Below are 24411 nucleotides of genomic sequence, written 5' to 3' on the forward strand. Positions count from 1 at the left end.
AACCTGCTTCATAGTTCCGCCCATCACAGGAGCCAATCAGCAGCCAGCCTGGTTCCTCCTAAAAGTTAGCCACTCATACTCACAAGTTAACCCATTTAGACCCGAGAATGATTCTACAAATGTCTTCTACATCCTGACAGTTTTCTGAAAAACGTTCATAATTATGTCAGTCGTTCTCAAACATTTCCATGTAAAAAAATATATGAAATTGGCCACTGACCCCCATCTGAAAATATGTTGTTCCAGGGACCCCCCCAGAAGCAAAGATTTGAGTTAAAAACATTCTCTCTGAAAGAATATTTATTCAATGATTTGCGCCACATTTTGACGATTTTTCTAAAATAGATCTACAAGCTCATAGCTATGAGCTTGTAGATCAAGGCTTAAAGTAGATGAAATATTAACTCTGCCACTCAAAGGAGATATTGGTCACAGAAGGGAATGACAGCCACGTGAAAACGTAAGAATTGTTCACAAAAAGCGCAATATTTTAAACAAATCACATTTTATTGATCCACGAGACCAACTTCTTCAGAGTTAGTATACTTAAACAGCTGTACAGACGAAAACATGTTCAAATGTAAATAAAAACCTTTCCTATTGTCCGTCTCTAAAAAGACATGAACCGACAGCTTTCACGACACCTGTATATAAAACATAGACAGAGTATAAAGATCTCAAATGTACAAGAATATGTGATTAGAATGATCAATATGATGTGTTGACTTGAGAGAAGATAATACTGCCGACGTTAAATATTATCACTTTACAGTTAAGGCTTGCAGTTAGTGTGTGTGTGTGTGTGTGTGTGTGTGTGTGTGTGTGTGTGTTACTCATCAACAAAAACATGGAACCTAAACACAAAATTTACAGTACAATCAAATTGAACTTACATAATTTGGCTGATCTGTGGTGTGCCTTCTAACAGAAAAAGAAAAAAAAAGAAAAGAACTTCAACACTCGGTTGTCTTTTGTAGCTATTTCTTAAAATGTGTACCGGCGGCCGGCACATGTAGGACCAACTTAAAAAGGAAGGAACTCTCTCCGACATGATTTGAAGAAACATTGAAGAAAAATAAAAACTCACACCATCTTCAATTCATTGCTGTCGTTTGAAAACCGTGTGTGTCCAAAAGCCTTACTTTTTTAGGACATGGAGAAAAGAATTTGACCAGTCTGAAATGAGTGGTGCAACAGCACCCCCTATTGGTACTCTAAACATCGGGACATAGTCACATAGGTTAGGACATAGGTTGGGACATAGGGACAAAGCTGTTCCTTGGAGTGGTTGCACCACTCAAATGTTATCCAACATATTAGAACTTATTCAAACTTTTCATTGGTTACATATATATAAAACTCACAGAAACTACTTTAACTTTTAAAATGATTAAAAAAAATAAAAAAGTGGGGAAAAGACGATCTATCATATTTCTTCCCTCTGCTTGTGTGTGACACTCTACGACAACGTAGGGCATCGATAGAACAACGTAGGGCATCGATAGAAAAATAAAAAAAACGAAAATGAAATACGGGGATACAAGGTTTCTGCCCGACAGCAACGAAATGCAAACACAAATTAAACTACTGAAGATGTGGTGGAGGGAATTCTTCTCTTCTACGTTTAATTTAAAAATAAAATGAGTGAAGTGGTTCTCCCTCCAATAAAACTATACGTTTGGGGGCGGCAGTGTCTCAGGAATGAGAACTGTGTGGTTCCCAGTTCGATCCCTGTGGGCTCCCCCCAGAGTTAATGAGTTAATGTGGAAGTGTCCTTGAGCAAGACTCCGAACCCCTAATTGCTCCAGATGTGCAGGTTGGTGCCTTGCATGGTTTCCTCCACCATCTGTGTATGAGTGCGTGCGTGCGTGCGTGCGTGCGTGCGTGCGTGCGTGCGTGCGTGCGTGCGTGCGTGCGTGAATGTAAAGCACATCTATGTAGAGGTGTATGAATGTGTGTGTGAATCTATGTAAAGCGCCTTGGACAAAGGCGCTATATAAATGCACCATTTATATATATATTTAAATGTATATTTATACATTTTGTGGAATATACTGTGTGTGTGTGTGTGTGTGTGTGTGTGTGTGTGTGTGTGTGTGTGTGTATGTGTGTGCACACACACAGTATGATTCCACAGAGGTGTGACCTTCTTCAGTCTGTCCCACCAATCCAGACTGCAACATCAGGAACACTCCACTGAAACAGAGGAAAACCAACAACAGTTTCTTTAGGCTTCGTACACACATAAAGAACAACTGTTCTGTGCTCTGCCTGTGTTTCATGGCCGCCCCAATGCTTTTCCAATGGAAGTCACATGGTTTGACCAAACACTTGTGTTTGATTGGGAGGAGGGGGGCAATCAATGTAATGATTAGGGCCATTACAATATGGAACACGTTACCCACTATGATCACTTAAGAGGTTCCTTATGGCTCGTACAAACTGCACGATATTTGCTCCGATTATGCTGTCGGGGAGCATTTTTGGCGCTCGCCGACAAAACTCGATCTGACGCAAGATCGGGCTTTGATCGCCAAGTTTTTGCTCGCTGTGTGTGAAAGGAGCTGCGAGAAGATCCAGCGCCGATAAAAGCGCTCGCCGACGCCTTCCCGAGCGTTTCTGAATATCTACCAGGTTTGATATTTTTTGACTCCGTCGCCGACTGGACATCATACAGTATGAACTGGGTTGCGACTGCGCCCGAGAAGGCCTGTATTACAGCCAATGAGAACACAGGACAGCTGTGCTCACTGCTCACAGCACTGATGTCTGTCTGTCTGTCTGTCTGTCTGTCTGTCGACTGTATCGATAGATGATCAGATGATAACCTTTATTCCGTCGGTAAATCCCTGTGTCGTACATATTGGTAGCTATATTAGCCCAATATTGCTGTTGCGCATTTCACTTGAATAATGTTGATAAACCGCATCGGAATCAACGCTGCAAACGTTTTGGACCTTGTGCGCTGTGTGTGTGTTGTAATTGTATATTGTCATGTTTGTCGTGGACCCCAGGAAGAGTAGCTGCTACTCAGAATAATAAAGAATAAAGTAACTCAGCCAGACTCACCTGCTGTCGTCTCTCCTTCCCCAACAACCATTGCTTCTGTCATCACTTCTTCTTCTTTCTCCTTTTCACTCTGTCCTTCACTCCTCCCCTTATCCTTCTCCTCCTCCTCTCTCCTCCCCTTCGTCTCCTCCTCCTCCTCCTCTCTCCTCCCCTTCTCCTCCTCCTCTCTCCTCCCCTTCTCCTCCTCCTCTCTCCTCCTCTTCTTCTCCTGCCACCTCTCCGCCCTTTGCTCCTCCTCCCGCTCCTTCTCCTCCAATAGGGAGCGCAGGAAGGCGGGGCTGACGATCTCCTTCTCCTCCAGCAGGTAGGTGTGTTTGAAGCGGTGATACAGCATGGACGCCTTGTCCATCACCGCCTGGTTGGCACGGTAACTACGCATCTGAACGCACACGCACACACACACACAAACACGCACATGTATGTCAACGCGTGTCTTTCTGTTATCACTGTGTGTGTGTGTGTGTGTGTGTGTGTTTATCTTCATGTACATGTCCAGCCTAGGACATGTACACAGTTTGGTTGTAAGAGGCTTCCAACAACTTGGGATGCCAAAAAAAAGCAGCTAAACGGCTTGCAAAATTCTGTGCAATCTCTTCTACTATCGGGAGCCACTAGCCGCAAATTATGGCGAAGACGCTGTTAGTTGTACCCCTGAGGGGTGTGTGGGTATTTGTCTGGGATTTGCTGGTTGCATTCTATACAGCACCTTGTAAATATTCGTGTCTTTGTATTGCATCTCTTATGTGGACATAAATAAATGATCAATGTGTGTGTGTGTGTGTGTGTGTGTGCTGGGACTATTGATTATTTTCTTTGACATTATTCTTTTGATTACTTTTCCAATTAATAGAATTCATTCATTCATTCAAGTTTTATTTATTCTCGACAGTTCCTACTTTTCCAATTAATAGAATAACTGAGAAACACGTTACTTTTTTATATAAGAACCGAATTGAAGACCACCACGGTTGTCTTACAAATATAGTGAACATAGACAATCTGCACTAGAGGCGGAAATCGCTACGTAGCTGACGATTCTATTCCGATTCAGAGGGCTACGATTCGATTCATTCCGGTTAATTGGGCTATAATCCGATTACGATTTGATTACCGATGCATCACGATGCATAGATTTATTTATTTCCCCCTCACTGTGTGACTAATAAACAAAGTGATCTCTAATGATGCATAATGAAAACACATTAAAACAGTGGAACGTGTTCCACTCTATTTAAAGCAGATTCGGTGCTGCATATTACACTAAACCCTGCTATTTGTTTTATGTGTTTAATTCGCCCTTTTTTAATAATTAAAAAGAAAGAGTGGATTTGACGCGGACCTGGTGACGAGGCCGTCGCGTTATGACGACGAAATTGGACATCGAGCAGTGCTCTGGGCTGCAAGGGCTTCTGGGAAAATGAGTTCAATGCATGTGGACGGTGGTTTAGACTGGGCTCTGCGAGCCATCGCAACCTGTTGGACTATGGGACCCATGGGACTATTTTCAAGGGGATGTTCATGGATTAAAGCTGTAAATACTTCAGCGTATACTCCAGAGGTAATAATACAATCCTGGCAGCCTGGGTAGGATGGATATATTACTGCAAAGCCCCGAAAGTGTTTATTTACTTCCACCATCTTGTATTGCTAATAAGAACAAATGGAAGAGAAGAGATGTGTCACTGTCAACTAGGAAGGTCATCTTTGACAACATCAACAATTGCAGAAAACTCACAGGAAGATAAACAAGTCCTTTTTTGTAAAATATCAAATATATATATATATATATATATTTTTTTTTAAATCTATCAATAATCAATATTACTTTATCGCGATTAATCCAAGAATCAATTTTATTTTCCACCCCTAATCTACACACACACACACACACACAATGTGTTTGCTATTTTCACTATTTTGTGTGTCTGTTCTCTGTGTGTTTGTAATGGACGTACGGTGTGTGTCGTTACCTTTCTGAGCGTAGCGATCAGCTCACTGTGTCTCTGGACGTGTTGCGTTGTCACGTACACCATGCTGAGCTGGTCCAAGGCCAGCAGACACCCGCTGACGTCCTGACACACACGCACGCACGCACGCACGCACGCACAGTCGCACACACACACACACACACGCACGCACGCACGCACAGTCACACACGTAAAACGAAAAAGAATGACAGATTTAATGTGTTTATCAGATTAAAGCAGCACTGTTCTTAGCTAGGCATCTAATTCTGATGAAATAGAAGTCCTCTAAACTAAGTCCTCTAAACTAAGTACTGCACCCGTTGTGTGTTGTCTTGTCGTATGTTTGTCTTGTTTCAAAACTTGATTCAGGTTATGCGGTTGGTAACTGTCAGTGTCACTTCCTTGTTAGTATAGGACTATACAATTTATTTTTCTTATCTGCTACCACAATATGTTATCTTTTTGGTATGGGTGTGTCACATGTATCGTTGTGTTATCTGATTTACTGTATACCCTGAAATCTTGAATAAACAAAACTGTGGGAAAAAAAAGATTAAAGCAGCACTGTTTATAGACCACTGTTTCCCAAACAGTGGGAATTTTTACGAGTCACAACTCAAGTTAGAATCCCATTTCCTTTTCCTACATTAAAAAATAAATAAATTATATATATATATATATATATATATATATATATATTTTTTTTTTTCAAAGGTTGTTGTTTTTTTAATAAAAAATACAAATAAAGGAACAAAGGGAGTCTACCAACGCGCCTCAAGCCTGAAACGGCTGATCCGGTGCTTCACAGGGACATACGTTGCAGAAGGAGGAGAGGACACTGGAGCAGCACGGATATTTAGGGCTTTTGGGATTTTGCAAATAATTTTTGAATAGTTGAAATGGCCAGTCTACAAGCTCACAACGTGTCAATGTAGATTGGCTGGTTGAACTATTCAAAAATGTTTTTCAAAATAGTAAAAAAAAAAGGCAAAGAAGTTTAGGGATAAGGGGTTTAGCGGTGACGAAAATGGAGCTCTTAGAGTCATGCAGACTCTGACGAAGACCTTAGTCATGAAGACTCTGATGAAGACCTTAGTCATGAAGACTCTGATGAAGACCTTAGTCATGAAGACTCTGATGAAGACCTTAGTCATGAAGACTCTGATGAAGACCTTAGTCATGAAGACTCTGATGAAGACCTTAGTCATGAAGACTCTGATGAAGACCTTAGTCATGAAGACTCTGATGAAGACCTTAGTCATGAAGACTCTGATGAAGACCTTAGTCATGAAGACTCTGATGAAGACCTTAGTCATGAAGACTCTGATGAAGACCTTAGTCATGAAGACTCTGATGAAGACCTTAGTCATGAAGACTCTGATGAAGACCTTAGTCATGAAGACTCTGATGAAGACCGTAGTCATGAAGACTCTGATGAAGACCTTAGTCATGAAGACTCTGATGAAGACCTTAGTCATGAAGACTCTGATGAAGACCTTAGTCATGAAGACTCTGATGAAGACCTTAGTCATGAAGACTCTGATGAAGACCCCTTAGAGTCATGAAGACTCTGATGAAGACCCCTTAGAGTCATGAAGACTCTGATGAAGACCTTAGTCATGAAGACTCTGATGAAGACCCCTTAGAGTCATGAAGACTCTGATGAAGACCCCTTAGAGTCATGAAGACTCTGATGAAGACCCCTTAGAGTCATGAAGACTCTGATGAAGACCCCTTAGAGTCATGAAGACTCTGATGAAGACCTTAGTCATGAAGACTCTGATGAAGACCCCTTAGAGTCATGAAGACTCTGATGAAGACCCCTTAGAGTCATGAAGACTCTGATGAAGACCCCTTAGAGTCATGAAGACTCTGATGAAGACCTTAGTCATGAAGACTCTGATGAAGACCCCTTAGAGTCATGAAGACTCTGATGAAGACCTTAGTCATGAAGACTCTGATGAAGACCCCTTAGAGTCATGAAGACTCTGATGAAGACCCCTTAGAGTCATGAAGACTCTGATGAAGACCCCTTAGAGTCATGAAGACTCTGATGAAGACCCCTTAGAGTCATGAAGACTCTGATGAAGACCTTAGTCATGAAGACTCTGATGAAGACCCCTTAGAGTCATGAAGACTCTGATGAAGACCCCTTAGAGTCATGAAGACTCTGATGAAGACCCCTTAGAGTCATGAAGACACTGATGAAGACCCCTTAGAGTCATGAAGACTCTGATGAAGACCCCTTAGAGTCATGAAGACTCTGATGAAGACCCCTTAGAGTCATGAAGACTCTGATGAAGACCTTAGTCATGAAGACTCTGATGAAGACCCCTTAGAGTCATGAAGACTCTGATGAAGACCCCTTAGAGTCATGAAGACTCTGATGAAGACCCCTTAGAGTCATGAAGACACTGATGAAGACCCCTTAGAGTCATGAAGACTCTGATGAAGACCCCTTAGAGTCATGAAGACTCTGATGAAGACCCCTTAGAGTCATGAAGACTCTGATGAAGACCCCTTAGAGTCATGAAGACTCTGATGAAGACCCCTTAGAGTCATGAAGACTCTGATGAAGACCCCTTAGAGTCATGAAGACTCTGATGAAGACCCCTTAGAGTCATGAAGACTCTGATGAAGACCCCTTAGAGTCATGAAGACTCTGATGAAGACCCCTTAGAGTCATGAAGACTCTGATGAAGACCCCTTAGAGTCATGAAGACTCTGATGAAGACCTTAGTCATGAAGACTCTGATGAAGACCCCTTAGAGTCATGAAGACTCTGATGAAGACCGCATAGGTTGAAACGTTAGTGGTTTTGAATACTAGCACCTAATAAAAGGCTCTAAATGTCCGTGTTGCTCCAGTGACCTCTCCTCCCTCTGCATACAAATAAAGGATTTTTATGAATTTTAAAAGAACAAATCTAAGAAATTCAATGAATTATATATAATTAAGTATTGAAAATAGCAGATCTACAAGCTCGCGACCCGCCATGAGGTGACGCATTGTGCGCTTGTACATCGGCTATTTTCACTAGTTGGGTCCGGGACAAAAGTGCATAAGTGTGTGCATTTGGTTCCATTTGTACACTTAAGAGTTATCTGGGCCCGCTGTGGCAAAAAGCCTTTGAGAACCACTGGTTCTAGGATTGATGCTTACCTGCTATCCAGTTACTTTCTAATGTGTGCTTGTGTATGTATGGGCGTGCGTGCGTGCGAACATGTGTGTGTGTGTGTGTGTGTGTGAGTGAGTGTGTGAGTGAGTGAGTGAGTGAGTGAGTGAGTGAGAGAGAGAGAGAGACAGAGAGAGAGAGAGAGAGTGTGCATGTATGTGCTTCAGCTCACAGGTTTGTCGTTCTTCAGAGCGATCCTGATGTCTCCGTGTATCTTGTGCAGGGTGGAGTCGGTCAGACTGACCACCGGTCTGGCCTCAGCCTGTTTCTTCTGCAGCTGCACCACCGGCTGCATGTTCTTCTGTCGTTCCTCCACACTTCCACCCCCCCTTCCTGGCGACTGAGGCTGGCTCGTCGATTTCGGGGCCGTCGCCGTTGCCGCGCCTTCTGCGGTCTTCCGCTCAGCGTCTGTCTTTTCCCCAGAACTCGTTCCCGGTGTCCGGAGTTGTCGTGTTGTTTTGGGAGCCGTCGTCGCATCGTCGTCCGCGGCTTTTCTTTCGTCCGTCTTCTCTCCCGCAACCGTCCGGAGCTGTCTCGTCGTTTTTGGGGTCTTCTCTCTCTCTTCTCTCTCCTGTTCTCTCTTCTCCAACTGTGACACCCTGGTTTTCCTCTTCTCTGGTTTCTTCTCTTCTGCACTGCTCTTTTTTTCATCTGTCTTCTCTACTGGTCCCGGTGTCTTCTCTACTGGTCCCGGTGTCTTCTCTACTGGTCCTGGTGTCTTTTCTACCGGTCCCGGTGTCTTTTCTACTGGTCCTGGTGTCTTTTCTACCGGTCCCGGTGTCTTCTCTACTGGTCCTGGTGTCTTCTCTACCGGTCCTGGTGTCTTTTCTACCGGTCCCGGTGTCTTCTCTACCGGTCCCGGTGTCTTCTCTACTGGTCCTGGTGTCTTTTCTACCGGTCCCGGTGTCTTCTCTACTGGTCCTGGTGTCTTCTCTACCGGTCCTGGTGTCTTTTCTACTGGTCCCGGTGTCTTCTCTACCGGTCCCGGTGTCTTCTCTACCGGTCCTGGTGTCTTTTCTACTGGTCCCGGTGTCTTCTCTACCGGTCCCGGTGTCTTCTCTACTGGTCCTGGTGTCCGGAGCTGTCTCGTAGTTTTCGGGGCCGTCTTCGAGTCCTCTGCACTCTTTCTTTCGTCTGTCTTCTCTCCCGTGGCTGACGTCCGGAGAGGCCGTGTCGTCGCTTTCGGGGCAGTCGTCTCATCTGCTGCTCTCTTTTTGTCATGCGTCTTCTCTCCTGCGGTCGTTTTGGGAGGTTTGTCCGTTTTATTACCGTCTGCCTCTACAGCACTGGTTTTCTCGTTTTTCTTCGCCGTCTCTCCTCCGGTCTTCTCTCCCTCCGTCTCCTCTGGCATTTTACCTCCTTTTTCACTCCTTTCCTGTTCCCTCCTCTCTTCCTCCGACCCCCTCGTCTTCCTCCTGTCTGCTTTCTTCTCTTCTGCTTTCTTCTCTTCTGTCGTCTTCTCTGAGATGAGTTAAGACACAGTAAGTGAAGTTAATGTCGGTTCATTTAGGTTTAGTCCATTGCATACCCACATTCACACCTTGACGTTATAATAACAAGGCCACCCTGGGTGGCATTTCTTCCCCACCCACAAATATGACATGAAAGCAAAATGGTCGCTGTGTGAATGACTCTTTTTGATACAGAGACAGTCATTATTTTTAATCCAAAATGAGTTAATAGCACAGGCAGACTCTTCACATACTAGAGCATTTCTGCAATAAATGTCAGAGCTGAAATCGACATGTAAATATGAAATAAATGCTTAAACCTATATGTTAGAGACCACAGAAGTGAACCTTTCAAGCCTGTTTTCTCAACTCACTGTTTTCTGCAAGACATTACTCTATAAGCCATATCTCCTAAACTGGTTGTTCAAACTGAACAACCAATATGTCAATTTGAAGCTATGATTCCCTGCTTTCACATGACGAAAACGAAAAATAAAGAAAATTCAATGATTTAGCCTCGGTCAGAAACTGTCACATATAGTCAACCGAGAAGATAAGAAAGATAAAGATACTGGATAAATTACTTTAAAGAGAAGGGATAATCTCTTAGACTTACTGTCAGTCTTTTCCACTGTGGGTTTCTCTCGCTCTTTCTTCCCCTCCTCCTCTCGTTCTTTCCTCTGTTCTCCTGTCTTCTTCTCCTCTTTTCTCTCCTCCTGTCCTCCTCCTGCCTTCTTCTCCTCTTTTCTCTCCTCCTGTCCTCCCCCCATCTTCTTGTCCTCCTGTCCTCCTCCTGCCTTCTTCTCCTCTTTTCTCTCCTCCTGTCCTCCTCCTGCCTTCTTCTCCTCTTTTCTCTCCTCATGTCCTCCTCCTGTCTTCTTGTCGTCTTTTCTCTCCTCATGTCCTCCCCCCATCTTCGTGTCCTCCGGTCCTCCCCCCATCTTCTTGTCCTCCTGTCCTCCTCCTGCCTTCTTCTCCTCTTTTCTCTCCTCATGTCCTCCCCCCATCTTCTTGTCCTCCTGTCCTCCTCCTGCCTTCTTCTCCTCATGTCCTCCTCCCGTCTTCTTGTCCTCCTGTCCTCCTCCTGCCTTCTTCTCCTCATGTCCTCCCCCCATCTTCTTGTCCTCCTGCCCTCCTCCTGCCTTCTTCTCCTCTTTTCTCTCCTCCGTTCCTCCCCCCATCTTCTTCACTTTGGTTCCCTGACCAGGAGACGCTTTGACGATCATGCCTAGAATGAGTCGTGCAACAGTTAATAATCAACATAACTATCAACATTTTATTTAACCCATTCTGAACGGGAACCCCTGTTGGTGTTCTAAGCATGATGTTATACTTTAGCTATTGAAAAATAGCAGATCTACAATCTCATAGTGCGGCACCGAGTGCCACGCTACGAGCTTGTACTTCTGCTTTTTTTTAGTCAATTATAAAAAAGAAAAAGAAAGTAGACTATGCGACGTATGCGTCGATTCATTAATACACGATTCATCAATAACACGATTATTTGATTAATCACAATAGTAATTGATAGGATAATCGCTAACAAGACACTCGATAGCTGCAGCCCCACCTATGATCCTCCTCTCCTCCTTCTTCTCCTCTTTCTTCTCCTCTTTCTTCTCCTCCTTCTTCTCCTCCGTTCCCTTCTTCCCGGCAGCCGTCTCCGCCTTTAGCTTGTCCTCCGTTTTCTCTCCCTCCTTTCTCTTCTCCTCCACTCCCTTCTTCGTGGGGGCAGTCTGTGTCTTCTTCCTCTCCTCCGTTTTCTCTCCCTCTTTTCTCTTCTCCTCTACTCCCTTCTTCGTGGGGGCAGTCTCTGTCTTCTTCCTCTCCTCCGTTTTCACTCCATCTTTTCCCTTCTTTGTGAGGGCAGTCTCAGTCTTTTTCCTCTCCTCTGTACTCTCTCCTTCTTTCCTCTTCTCTGTTTTCTCTCCATCTTTTCTCTTCTCGACCGTTCCCTTCTTCACAGGGGCCGTCTCTGTCTTCTTCCTCTCCTCCGTTTTCACTCCATCTTTTCTCTTCTCCTCTGATCCCTTCTTTCCAGGGGCCCCCTCAGACTTCTTCCTCTCCGCCCTCTCTCCTTCTTTCCTCTTCTCCGTTCTCTCTCCTTCTTTTCTCTTCTCGACCGTTCCCTTCTTCCTGGGGGTCGTCTCAGTCCTTTTCCTCTCCTCCGTTGTCTCTCCCTCTCTCCTCTTCTCCTTGCTGCTCTTGAGTTCTGGCGTCTTCTTGTCGTTCTCCGTGTGCTCTGTCGTTCTCTTCTTCTTCTTCTTCTTCTTCACCTCCTCCTCCTCGCGCTCTCTGTGCTTCTTGTCCTTAAGTCTGTCACAAAAATGACATATTCACTTTTAACACTTATTTCAGATCATCATAATTATTAGTTTGTTAATTGTCGCCATAAATGTTTCCATTCATCTGAATAAATGAATGAATGTTACTTAACCGTCTAGCCGCCAGCATTAACATCGCACATTGCCAAGGTTTTATCACGCGTAACACTTATTTTGAAGAGCCAAATATCTGCATGTTACAATGACAAAATGCTGTGTGTGGTGTCTGGGACCGGTTGTTGTTCTCTCGATCTGTAGTGGAAAAACCAAACCGCGAGTATCACAGCGCCTGCTGTCGGCCGTTGAAAAACCATCAAAACATGGATTAAATAATATAAACCCCTGGATAACGTAGCTACGGTTCTGGCAGGCTAGACGATTCATTCAACACCACTTTCTACGGTTGTGGCGGGATGCGTGTTAAGTAATCATTTTGAGTACTTTGAGTACTTTGTCCACCACTGGTCCTTCGTCGCCGTCGTGCTGCTCCTCTCTCCCGTCGCCTCGTCTCTCTTTCTCTTGCGTCCGTCCTCCGTCTCTCTGGCGACCTTTGACCTCTGCGCGAGTGTCGCTCTGATGCCGGTCAGCGCGGCCGCGGCCGCTCTCCTGCCGTCCGTCTTCCTGTCCGCCGTCGTCTTCTGGGCTCCCTTCTTCCTCCCGTCCGCTTTCTTCACCTCCATCCTCTTCCTGGAACCGAGACAGGACCGTGTGGTCAACCAATCAATGTGTGCGTGACGTGTGCGTGCGTGCGTGCGTGCGTGCGTGCGTGCGTGCGTGCGTGCGTGCGTGCGTGCGTGCGTGCGTAATAAAGCAAAAATAAAATCTCATGACTGATAATGCAATGAAGTTGTTTATGTATTATCATTCTAAACCTAGGTTGGCAACTGTGAAGAAAAAATGTAGCCTTAAACCATTGCTTTGGACATTTCAGAGACCATTCATGTTGCATGGAAATAATTTAGAGTTGCCAATTATGTTTACCGCTTTATCTCCCCAATTTAAGTTGAGTGCCAATTAATTCCTCCCCAGTGTACTCTCCTATCAACATCCATACACCCCTACCTACCTCCATACACCCCTACCTACCTCCATACACCCCTACCTACCTCCATACACCCCTACCTACCTCCATACACCCCTACCTACCTCCATACACCCCTACATACCTCCATACACCCCTACATACCTCCATACACCCCTACATACCTCCATAGGCCTAAATCCATGTATCTATGCACATGTATCTGTGCACATGTGAGCATGAACATGTGTGTGTGTGTGTGTCTTACTCTGTGTTCTTCAGCAGACCTCTCAGAGAGCGTAAGACACTCTCTCTCTTCACACTTCCCATCTTCCTGCGGTCGGCTTTCTTCACCGCCTTTCTCTCCCCTCCTCCACTCTTCCTGTAAGAGTACAGTTATGACTGTGTGTGTGTGTGTGTGTGTGTGTGTGTGTGTGTGTGTGTGTGTGTGAACTGATGCACCCCGATTCCAATTCAGAAAATGGCACTCTCATTATGAACGGTCCGGGGGGGCGATCGTAGTAGGGAGACATTTTGGCCGATATCGATATCCGATATAATTAATTGCTGTTATGGCCGATAACCGATATTACCGATGTTGATATGATCTCATTCTGTATTAAAAAATGATAATAATTTAGTTTGTCCATTCTGAAAAATACATGTAACAGTGTGTCTACTCTGCACTGCAGGCTTAGACAAGTCAGATTTAACTTTAATACCTTTATATTTAATAGTGTGAGCCTGTAGATCTGTTCAAGCTGTTACTTTGGGCTTGTTTATCTGTAAAGACAGACCGATTAATCGGACCGATTAATTCATCTGTCTGTCTGTCTGATTGATTGATCGAACCGATGCAGATTAATCTAAAAACAACTAGAATCGGCCCATACCGATGTGTTTGCCGATTAATCTCCCATCACTAGATCGTAGTGAAGAATATTCTGTGACTACTTAGAAGGTATAAGCAAATTAGAAAAAAGCCTAGCAAGGGGAAGGCAGTCAATCCACTTAAAGGAGAATTCCATGCTAGAAGGCTTTTTTACCTTTCTTACCTTTCTTTGTAGTTGTTACGTCCCCACCAAAGAGGTCCAGGTGTTTTTTTGTGCAAAAACTCCTTATTGACTATTTCCCCTACCATAAGCCCTCAATGAATTGCATTGAATGGGAATTGAATGGGGCTATGGGGTGTTGTGCTAATTCGCTTATTTCCATCGAAATAAGTAGTAAAGTGTGCCGCTTGGGATATTATTTACATTATGAAGAGGATATATACAAAAAATAATAATTTTGAGCGATGGAAATAAGCGAATTAGCACAACACCCCATAGCCCCATTCAATTCAATGCAATTCATTGAGGGCTTATGGTAGGGGAAATAACCAATACGGAGCTTTTGCACAAAATAACACCTGGACCTCTTTGGTGGGGGACGTAACAACTACAAAGAAAGGTAAGAAAGCCTTTTAGTATGGAATTCTCCTTTAAACCTATATACTTTGTTGTGTGTGTATCTATGGAAGTGTGTGTGGGTGTGTATATATCTATGGAAGTGTGTGTGGGTGTGTATGCATCTATGGAAGTGTGTGTGGGTGTGTATGCATCTATGGAGGTGTGTATATGTATCTATGGAAGTGTGTGTGGGTGTGTATGCATCTATGGAAGTGTGTGTGTGTGTGTGTGTGTGTGTGTGTGTGTGTGTGTGTGTGTGTGTATGTATCTATGGAAGTGTGTGTGTGTGTGTGTGTGTATCTATGGAAGTGTGTGTGTTGTGTGTGTATCTATGGAAGTGTGTGTGTATCTTACTGTGTACTCAGTAGACCTCTCAGAGAGCGCAACACACTCTCCCTCTTCGCAGCTAGGTCTCGCTGGCGCTGCACACACACACACACACACACACACACACACACACACACACACACACACACACACACACACACACACACACACACACACACAATAAATGACAATAAACAAAATACTTTCATCTAATTCTATATCACGTGCAATGTGTGTAATCATTAAAGGAGCATTCAGTGATTTGGAAAAAACCCCGGTCCGCCCCGGTAACAAGATGTGCACATGCACGCACTACAGTGTGGGGGGACATGCGACAGGCCAACAGCACGCACACCAAGGCCCGCCCCCGCTCGATCATGATTGGCGGAAGGCCCCTCTCCATCCTGATTGGATGAAGGCTGGGCCCCCAGGGGTTAACTGGGGACAGGGAGGAACTCCTTATTTGGTCAGCACACTCTATAGTAGGGAGGATTATCACAACAAAAGAAAAAAAACAAGTGATATTTGAATTGTGTGTGAAATCACTGAATATACCTTTAATATAATAAAACGTGTCATGATATAATATATAATAAATTATATATAATAATAAATGTTCATATATAAGATGGTTTGTACCGTAATTTCCGGACTATAAAGCGCACCTGAATATAAGCCGCACCAGCTAAATTTAGGGAAAAAACAAATGTACATATACAAGCCGCACTGGACTATAAGCCACAGGTGGCCATAGAGATAGATTTAGAAGGTCCCCTAGTGGCCGTTAGCTGTAAAAATCCATAGATTAGCCGTACCGTTGTATAGGCCACAGGGTTCAAAGCATGGGGAAAAAGGTAGCGGCTTATAGTCCGGAAATTACGGTAATGCATCGTCATGCTCATATCAAATAACTTCTCATACATAATGAATGATAAGTGTCATCCTCTAGCATGCTCTGTGAGGAGGACGACATTAATCTGATTTAAAGTGACGAACTCTCACTTCTTCCGGCCCAGCAGAGGTGCTATCCTTCTGCTCTCCTCCCTGTCTTTCTCCTACCCGCTTTGGTCTCTTCTCTCCATCCTCCTCCTCCTCCTCCTCCTCTTCCTCCTCCTCTTCCTCCCCTCCTCTCTTCCTCTTTGCTCCTTGCTTCTTCTCCTCTCCGTCCGTTCTCTCTGTCTTCTCGTCTCCACTCCTTTCTTTCTCCTTGTCGCTCTCTGGAGCCGAGTCCACGTGTTCACTCTTCTGTTTCTTGGTGGCTGTTGGTTGGGAGTCAAACGTAAAGATTGGGAACGTAATTTTCATTTTCGGAATTTTGTCAAATGTTGCGTTTCTTTTTGACTTTTTGTTTTCAATTTCAATTTAGTTTTGATTCAATCCGGGTGTGTGTGTGTGTGTGTGTGTGTGTGTGTGTGTGTGTGTGCGTGACAGTACTTGGCAGGCTGGCAGCAGCAGTACTAGGAGGCGTCTTTCTCTTCGTCTGCTGGTCAGAAACACATTAATCAATCAATCACTCTCCAAAACAAATACATTTAACAGTATATCAACGTTATATAAATGGGTCTGAATCATATTAAATCAATAAAATAAAATAAGAGATAATTGAACATTGATATAAGATAGAACGATATAAGGATAGTGATAAAAGAGATGCTAATAGAAACAGAAAGACATTTAGACCAACCCCAGCGCTCTGTGCGTCAGCTGTGCCCTTGGAATCTGCAGCCGCACTCAAACTTCTGCTGCTTCTGGTGGTGCTGCTAGGAGTCTCTTTACTGGTAGACGATTTCCCCGCTGAAGCTAGGCTGAGACTGTGTTTGTCCCCGACAGAGACCAATACAATAGTAGGAGTCTTCTTGAAGTGTGAAGCTTTGCTAGAGATGTCTGCTGCGGTCACCTTTGTAGGTTGTTTAAAATGGTAAATGGTGCATTTGCCGTCATCATCAGAGGCAGATTTAGGCTGCTCTGTTGCAGCTGTACTTCTACTAGATCGCGTACTACTAGCAGCTGTGGCAGCGATGCTAGTAGAAGAAGGAGCGGAAGTCTTCTTTGTAGGTGGAGGTTTGGACTCTGGTGTGGTTGTAGCGGTTGTCTGGTTTGGAGCAGCTGTGTTTGAATTAACTTTAGCGGGTGAAGCAAGTGTAGATTTAATCAGAGCAGGTGCAGCTTTACCAGCAGCAGGTGTTGTAGGTGCAGCTTTGCTAGCAGTAGGTGTTGTAGGTGCAGCTTTAGCAGTAGATGTAGAGGGTGCATCTTTACTAGCAGTCGGTGCAGCAGGTGTAGCTTTGCTAGCAGTCGGTGTAGCAGGTGCAGCTTTGCTAGCAGTCGTTGTAGCAGGTGCAGCTTTAGCAGTAGTTGTAGAGGGTGGATCTTTAGCAGTAGTTGTAGAGGGTGGATCTTTAGCAGTAGTTGTAGAGGGTGCATCTTTACTAGCAGTCGGTGCAGCAGTTGTAGCTTTGCTAGCAGTTGGTGCAGCAGTTGTAGCTTTGCTAACAGTCGGTGCAACAGTTGTAGCTTTGCTAGCAGTCGGTGCAGCAGTTGTAGCTTTGCTAGCAGTCGGTGTAGCAGTTGTAGCTTTGCTAGCAGTCGGTGCAGCAGTTGTAGCTTTGCTAGCAGTCGGTGTAGCAGTTGTAGCTTTGCTAGCAGTCGGTGTAGCAGGTGGGGCTTGGCTAGCAGTAGGTGTAGATACTGGGGCTTTGCTAGCAGTAGAAGTAGCCGGGGGAGCCTTGCTAGCAGTAGGTGTAGCAGGAGTATCTTTGCTAGCAATAGGGGTAGCGGGAGTATCTTTGTTAGCAGTAGGGGTGGCGGGTGTATCTTTGCTAGCAATAGGGGTAGCGGGAGTATCTTTGTTAGCAGTAGGGGTGGCGGGAGTATCTTTGTTAGCAGTAGGGGTGGCGGGTGTATCTTTACTAGCAGGTGTATCTTTGCTAGTCATGGGTGCAGTGGGTAGAGCTTTGCTAGCCGTAGGTGGAGCAGGTGCTTTGCTAGCAATAGGTATAGTGGGTGTATCTTTGCTAGCAGTAGGTATAGTGGGTGTATCTTTGCTAGCAGTAGGTATAGTGGGTGTATATTTGCTAGCACTACGTGTAGCAGGTGTATCTTTGCTAGCACTAGGTGTAGCAGCTGTATCCTTAGCAGTAGTTGTAGCAGGTGTATCTTTGCTATCAGTAGGGGTAGCAGGTGTATCTTTGCTAGCAGTCGGTGTAGCAGGTGTATCTTTGCTAGCAGTCGGTGTAGCAGGTGTATCTTTGCTAGCAGTCGGGATAGCAGGTGTATCTTTGCTAGCAGTAGGGATAACAGGTGTATCTTTGCTAGCAGTAGGGATAACAGGTGAATCTTTACTAGCATTAGAAGTGTCTTTGCTAGCAGTAGGTGTATCAGTTGTAACTTTACTAGCAGACCGTGTAGCGCCTGTATCTTTGCTAGCAGGTGTATCTTTGCTAGCAGGTGTATCTTTGCTAGCAGGTGTATCTTTGCTAGCAGGTGTATCTTTGCTAGCAGTAGGGATAGCGGGTGTATCTTTGCTAGCAGTAGGGATAGCAGGTGTATCTTTGCTAGCATTAGAAGTGTCTTTGCTAGCAGTAGGGACAGCAGGTGAATCTTTAATAGCATTAGAAGTGTCTTTGCTAGCAGTAGGTGTATCAGTTGTAACTTTACTAGCAGACCGTGTAGCGGCTGTATCTTTGCTAGCAGTAGGGACAGCAGGTGTATCTTTGCTAGCAGTAGGGACAGCAGGTGTATCTTTACTAGCAGTAGGGACAGCAGGTGTATCTTTACTAGCAGTAGGGGTAGCAGGTGTATCTTTGCTAGCAGTAGGGATAGCGGCTGTATCTTTGCTAGCAGTAGGGATAGCAGGTGTATCTTTACTAGCATTAGATGCGTCTTTGCTAGCAGTAGGTGTATCAGTTGTCGCTGTGCTAGCAGAACGTGTAGCACGTGCAGATTTACTAGCAGCGGGTGTAGCAGGTGTATCCTTACTAGTAGCACGTGTTGTCGGTGTAACCGTGCTAGCAGCAGGTGTATCTTTACCAGCAGTAGGCGTAGCTGTACTAGTGGAACGTGTAGCACGTGTAGATTTACCAGCAGCGGGTGTAGCAGGCGTATCTTTACTAGTAGCACGTGTAGATTTGGTGGGTGTAGCTTTAATAGGAGTCGGTGTGACTTTAGTAGCAGTGGGCGTAGCTTTACTAGCAGCTTGTCCAGCTTGTGTGGCTTTAATTTGAGCTGCATTTTTTGTTTGAGGTGAAGTTTTGAGTTTGATCGTCGTAGCTTTCGTCTCGGCTTTCTTTGCTGGACTCTGACGGGGAAACAACACAACAGACAGAGACATACAGTAAACACAAGTTCAATCTTATTTTTTTTACATATCCAGCCTTCATTTGCCATGGGTGAGGGAGGGGTGTAACAAAGGGACAGACGGTTATGGGCTGTATCTGACTGGGAAAGGCAAGCTAATGACGTCTTATTTATACAAGTATGGTATAAATCACACAACTCAATGTCAAACATAGTCACCAAACAGGTACTGTGGCTGGATTTGTAAGAAACTAGAGGTTCACACTCACATCTACCTTAAACAAACAGACCCCTGCGGCAAGGGCAGGGGTCATTTTTTGGGGTGAACTACTCCTTTAATGCATTATCGCTTGTGAACTCAAGAAATAACCTTTAATTATTCCAGTCTATATGCCAAGACCCATGGACCCATACGAAATCAACCTTAGAATGTTCAATTCTCTACATCGGTGTTGTTCTCTACATCTATAAAGAATATTATAGCTTAAATAATGTTTTATTCATAAAGTCTCCTACCACAACGGTTTGTCCACTGTCCTTTTTGGTCACAACAGGCACAACCTGTAGAGAAACATTGACATTATCAAGATGAAGGAGAAAGGAAATTAAAATACAACCTGGGCGATGATATCGGACATTATTTGACTTTTTTGATGACATTGGTGTTGGCAATTATGTCTATTATGTCTAGTTATGGTACACTTTACATTATGTGTATGTAAAGTGTACCATTGTTTGTTTGCTTAAAGATAAAATGTTCTAAAATAGAAACTTTAATAACATGTGAGTACGTTTTTCTTTTCTTTCACCCTTTGTAAAAGCATACACTTGGAAAGTGTGCTCAGTAGAGCACTTAATGTCCACCAGGAGACAACAGTCGAACAGAAATGGCCAACCATGATTACTTATTGTGACGTTTTGAAAAAAGCATAGAACACACATGGAGAGAGAGAGAGAGAGAGAGAGAGAGAGAGCCAGAGAGAGAGCGCTGGTCCTTACTCTGGGTTTGCTGCCAAGTCCAGGTTTGTTTTCGATTTCCCACATCCCTTCTGTGAAACCTCGAACCCTCGACCCGCTGCTTCCATAGCGCTGTTTGTTGCCTGAATAAGGCACAACGTTCTCTACTGGAACAAAACCACTGGGGAGGGGAGGAGACAAAGAATCATTATTAAAGATGAAACCATAGATATTAAAAAAATAGATGCCTCATTGGCCGCTGCAGTTCGTTGGATCGATGTGTGTTGAAGGAGAGGCGGAACAATTTACACTGGGGGAGGAAGTACACCGGAAGTGTGGAAGGCACGTTACGTCACGCTGCCACTCAAGTGATTACTGGCCAATCACAGCGCATCTTTTCCGGGACTTACAGACCCGAACATGCGCTCTGTGACGCACGCTCATGCTTCCGCGGGGCTTCGGTGTGGCAGCGGTGGCCGAACGGATAGCGGAGCGGTCTTGATACGGGAAGGTCGCCAGTTCGAATCAGCGGTCCGACACGTTAAAATTACCACCGCTGAAGTGCCCTTGAACAAGGCATTGAACCACTACGATGAAATGTGTTCTATGAGCAGGGCCTGGCTGGAAACAAGTTATTGAGCTTAGCCCAGATACCCTGGGTAAATATAGTAATCATTTCATTTCATTTAATTTAATTTCATTTCATTTCGCAAGGAATCTCGGGAAAGCTTTGCCCTCCCTTGAGCACATGCGCTCCAGAGCCGGAAAGGGCGTCTACCTTTAGGTCTATGGATGAAACCCTAGGCTGATTCTGTAGTCTGTTTTCCAGTTCAGTTTTTTTTTTTAAATACAACAGGGTAAAACATGGCAGGCAGGTATGGATGGCGGCCAGCCATATAACCACTTGAAACTCAGCATCCATATTCTGGGGGGAACATTAGCCAAAAATAGCCAATCTACAAGCTCACAGCGCGTTGCATGCTGAGCTTTTGGGGCGAAGGGTTTAGGTGTAGTAGATGGAATAAAAGTGATCCAGATACAGTTGCAACTCCGGTCTGCTTTACTAAGAATAGAGGGTACCATTTTGGGCGGGACCCCTTTTTGGTGTTTTAAGCATTATGTTATGCTTTAGCTATTTAAAAATTGCAGATCTACAAACTCTACGAGCTTGTAGATCTGCTATTTTTCAAAAATCTTGAAAATGTGTCGCAAATCATTGAATATATAATATATTCTTTCAAAGGGAAATTTTTTAACTAAAATCTTTGCTTCTGGGGGGTCCCTGGAACAACATATTTTCAGATGGGGGTCGGCGGCCAATTACATATAATTCTGGGGCTCCTTGACATGAAATAGTTTGAGAACAACTGACATAGAAACAGTTTTGCTGAAAACTATCATGATTTAGAAGACATTAGAATCTGGTATCAGGTCGAAATGGGTTAAAGACAAAAACAGACGCTGAACAGAGAGTGGAGACCATGTACTTGTATTCTGGTACGATAACTAGCAGGAAGTGATGTCACTAACAACTAGATGTACAGCACTTACTTCTGATGAGTTCCAAAGAAATACACCAGGATTTTCTTCTTGTTATCCTCCTCCATCTTACAGACCTACACACACGCACGCACGTGCACGCACATACACGCACGCGCGCACACCACACACACACACACACACACACACTTTGAATCAATGTAAACAATTCATGTGGAAAGAAAGAAGTCTTGACTGACCACCCAATCAGAATTTGAGTATTCAACAATGTGTGTTATGTACTGTACTTCTATGTTGTACCGTACGTCAGTGAGTGAAAATAGCAGATCGTCAAGCTCACGGCGGCGTGAAATAAACAAATGAAATATGCCAAGACGGAGACGCCAGGGTTATTGTGGTTAATATGAATGATAAACTCACCCTGGCAGGCCAGTGAGGAAAGCCTTTCATTTTGGCGAAGACCAGCTGTCCTGGTTTGAATCGATCGGAGCCTTTTCCAGGCATTCTGCCGTCACACAGTCAACCCTTCTGTATTGAGAGAACACACACACACACACACACACACACACACACACACACACACACACACACACACACACACACACACACACACACACACACACACACACACACACACACACACACACACACACACACACACACACACACACACACACACACACACACACACACACACACACACACACACACACACACACACGTTTTGACCTCACACCCCTAGTATCGATATTGTGAAGATAATATCATAATATGATAATTACATTTTTCAAACGGAAGAAATAGCAAAGAAAATAGCCCCTAAAATAGTCAATCATGCTATCAGTTAGCCGCAATTTGGGTTTAATCTAGACATGCAACTGTGCAACACCAAACATTGACAAATGAACAGCCCATCCATCCAAACATAAACGTAATTTATGCATATCCAAAAGCATATGAATTAGTCTAGACTCTAATGCACATGGGTGCTTGCTTGAGGGGGTTTCAGGTAGCAAAATTGATAGTTGGAATATTTGGAATATTTACGGGTCTTCAAATCCAACAGTGTGGAACCATTAGATTCACAGTTAAATTACCACTGAGAAGGATTAGGCTATAGCTGCAAGCATTAGGCGGCCATCTGCAGGTAGCATCTGTCCCTGGGCCAAAATCTATATCAAACTGTCTGGGGGTCCTTCAAAGTAACGTTTTAGAATCACTGCAGATATTAAGTATTGTTAAGTATTAAGTATTGCATTATTCTGGTATTGTATTGTAGTATTATTTCATCTACGCCCCCCCAAAACCAAAACAAAATAAACATAGCACAGACAACACAAACAACACACAATTAAGTGTGTGACTGAAATTGAGCTATTGTGGGGGGGGGTTATCCCTTGATGTTACATATCTGTGCATTACATATGTACAGATGTGTGTCCAATGTTCATTGATTGTTATTGTGTTATGTTATTGTCAGAGTGTGCGATATTAATACATTAACAGATTCTTCGTTTCTTCGGAGGGGCTTATTGTTTTTATTCACTCTCTCGCATAGATATCATCCATTTATATTAGTGTCGCGCACATCATAGACAATTAGACCTTGTTGTGGGTTCTACACGTGCTGTTTTTATTCATTAGCTGCAAATAAACAAACCAACTCAACGCTCTCTCTCTCTCTCGCCTGCTGTTGTGTTTATAAAATAAATGCAACGTTTCGCACACTGTCTGCTACCGTTCATTCCTGTTAGAAGAGAAACGTTACTCACCAACAAACACAATTATAATGTGCGGAATAGAATAATATCTGTTATGGCATATAAACTGTATATGATATTATCAACTGTTCTCGGTGCGTTGTGTTCTTTTCGATCAGCCCTGTAGTGTCGCCATGTTGTTTATCTGTCTGACGTCACGAGCGCGGAAAGGACAAGGAAGGAACCTTCTTCTTCTCTAGGTTTAAATGTTGGGTTAATACTAATACAAGTGGACATACCGCCACCTACTGTAGTACTGTCTGTCTGTCTGTCTGTCTGTCAGACAGGTTAGACAGGTTAGAGTGTTCGCCCTGATACTGGTTCGATCCCCGGCCGGGTCATACCAATTAAAGATTACAAATGTGACCCAATGCATCCTTGCTTGACACTCAGCATCAATGGGTTGGATTGGGGGGTCAAATCTACTAATCAAATGATTCCCGAGCGCGGCACGGCTGCAGCTCACCGCTCCTTGGCTGCGGCTCACAGCTCCAAGAGATGGGTCAAACAAATTTCACTGCGGTAACGTGGGTGACAAATCATACGACTTTGACTTGGACTGTGTGTGCGTGTGCATGTGTTTCTAGTCTACGTTTTGGGTCTGAGAGGGGGGCCTTATTTTCGGGTGCCTAAATTACCACTTTTACCACAAAGAATATACATGTTTAAAATAGTACAAGTAGCCGATCTACAAGCTCACAACGTGTCAATGTAAGTCGCCTATTTCAAGTATTGTAAAATGTGTTTCAAAATAGCAAAAAAAAAAAGAAGAAAGATTAAAAAGTCAAAGACGTTTAGGGATCATAAAGGTGTAAATAAGGCACCGGCGAAAATAGGGCCCTAATTTCATCAAAATTGTGTCTTTGGCTCAAATGCTGATGGACCTCGATATGAAAAAAGGGTTGAAAACTAGGGGTGCACAATTATGAAATTATGACCGATCTCCGATTATTTGCAGGGTCATATCTGCCGATACCGATTCTGACCGATTCCGATATTATACAGAGGACCACAATGGAAACAAGCCTATAGGGCCTATAGGGGCTTATTGGCCCAAAGCCTGTTAATAAAGTATTCAATCAATCAATCAATATCATATACTCTCTTCCAAGT

The 24411-nt window shown here is 44.0% G+C and overlaps 1 protein-coding gene and 1 long non-coding RNA gene across 2 annotated transcripts; both read right to left on the reverse strand.

Moving 5' to 3' along the window:
• Positions 1 to 486: 486 nt before the first annotated feature.
• Positions 487 to 3192, reverse strand: LOC306913936. Its single transcript, XR_013788616.1, has 2 exons — positions 3070 to 3192; positions 487 to 2196 (listed from the first exon to the last, which is right to left on the reverse strand). It is a non-coding gene; the product is annotated as an uncharacterized lncRNA (long non-coding RNA).
• A 28-nt stretch (positions 3193 to 3220) lies between these two features.
• On the reverse strand, positions 3221 to 23441 carry LOC306913822 (uncharacterized protein; the record flags this gene model as incomplete). Its single annotated transcript, XM_079490633.1, has 16 exons — positions 23311 to 23441; positions 21959 to 22066; positions 21590 to 21654; positions 20081 to 20219; positions 19598 to 19642; positions 16470 to 19082; positions 16220 to 16265; positions 15788 to 16044; positions 14813 to 14880; positions 13276 to 13389; positions 12428 to 12673; positions 11233 to 11978; positions 10279 to 10890; positions 8384 to 9672; positions 5040 to 5141; positions 3221 to 3448 (listed from the first exon to the last, which is right to left on the reverse strand). Coding segments are annotated over exons 2-16 (6654 nt in total), but the record flags the coding sequence as incomplete, so codon positions are not given.
• Between the last annotated feature and the right edge of the window lie 970 nt (positions 23442 to 24411).

Source organism: Electrona antarctica, assembly GCF_951216825.1.
Source record: "Electrona antarctica genome assembly, chromosome: 21".
NCBI lineage: Eukaryota > Metazoa > Chordata > Actinopteri > Myctophiformes > Myctophidae > Electrona > Electrona antarctica.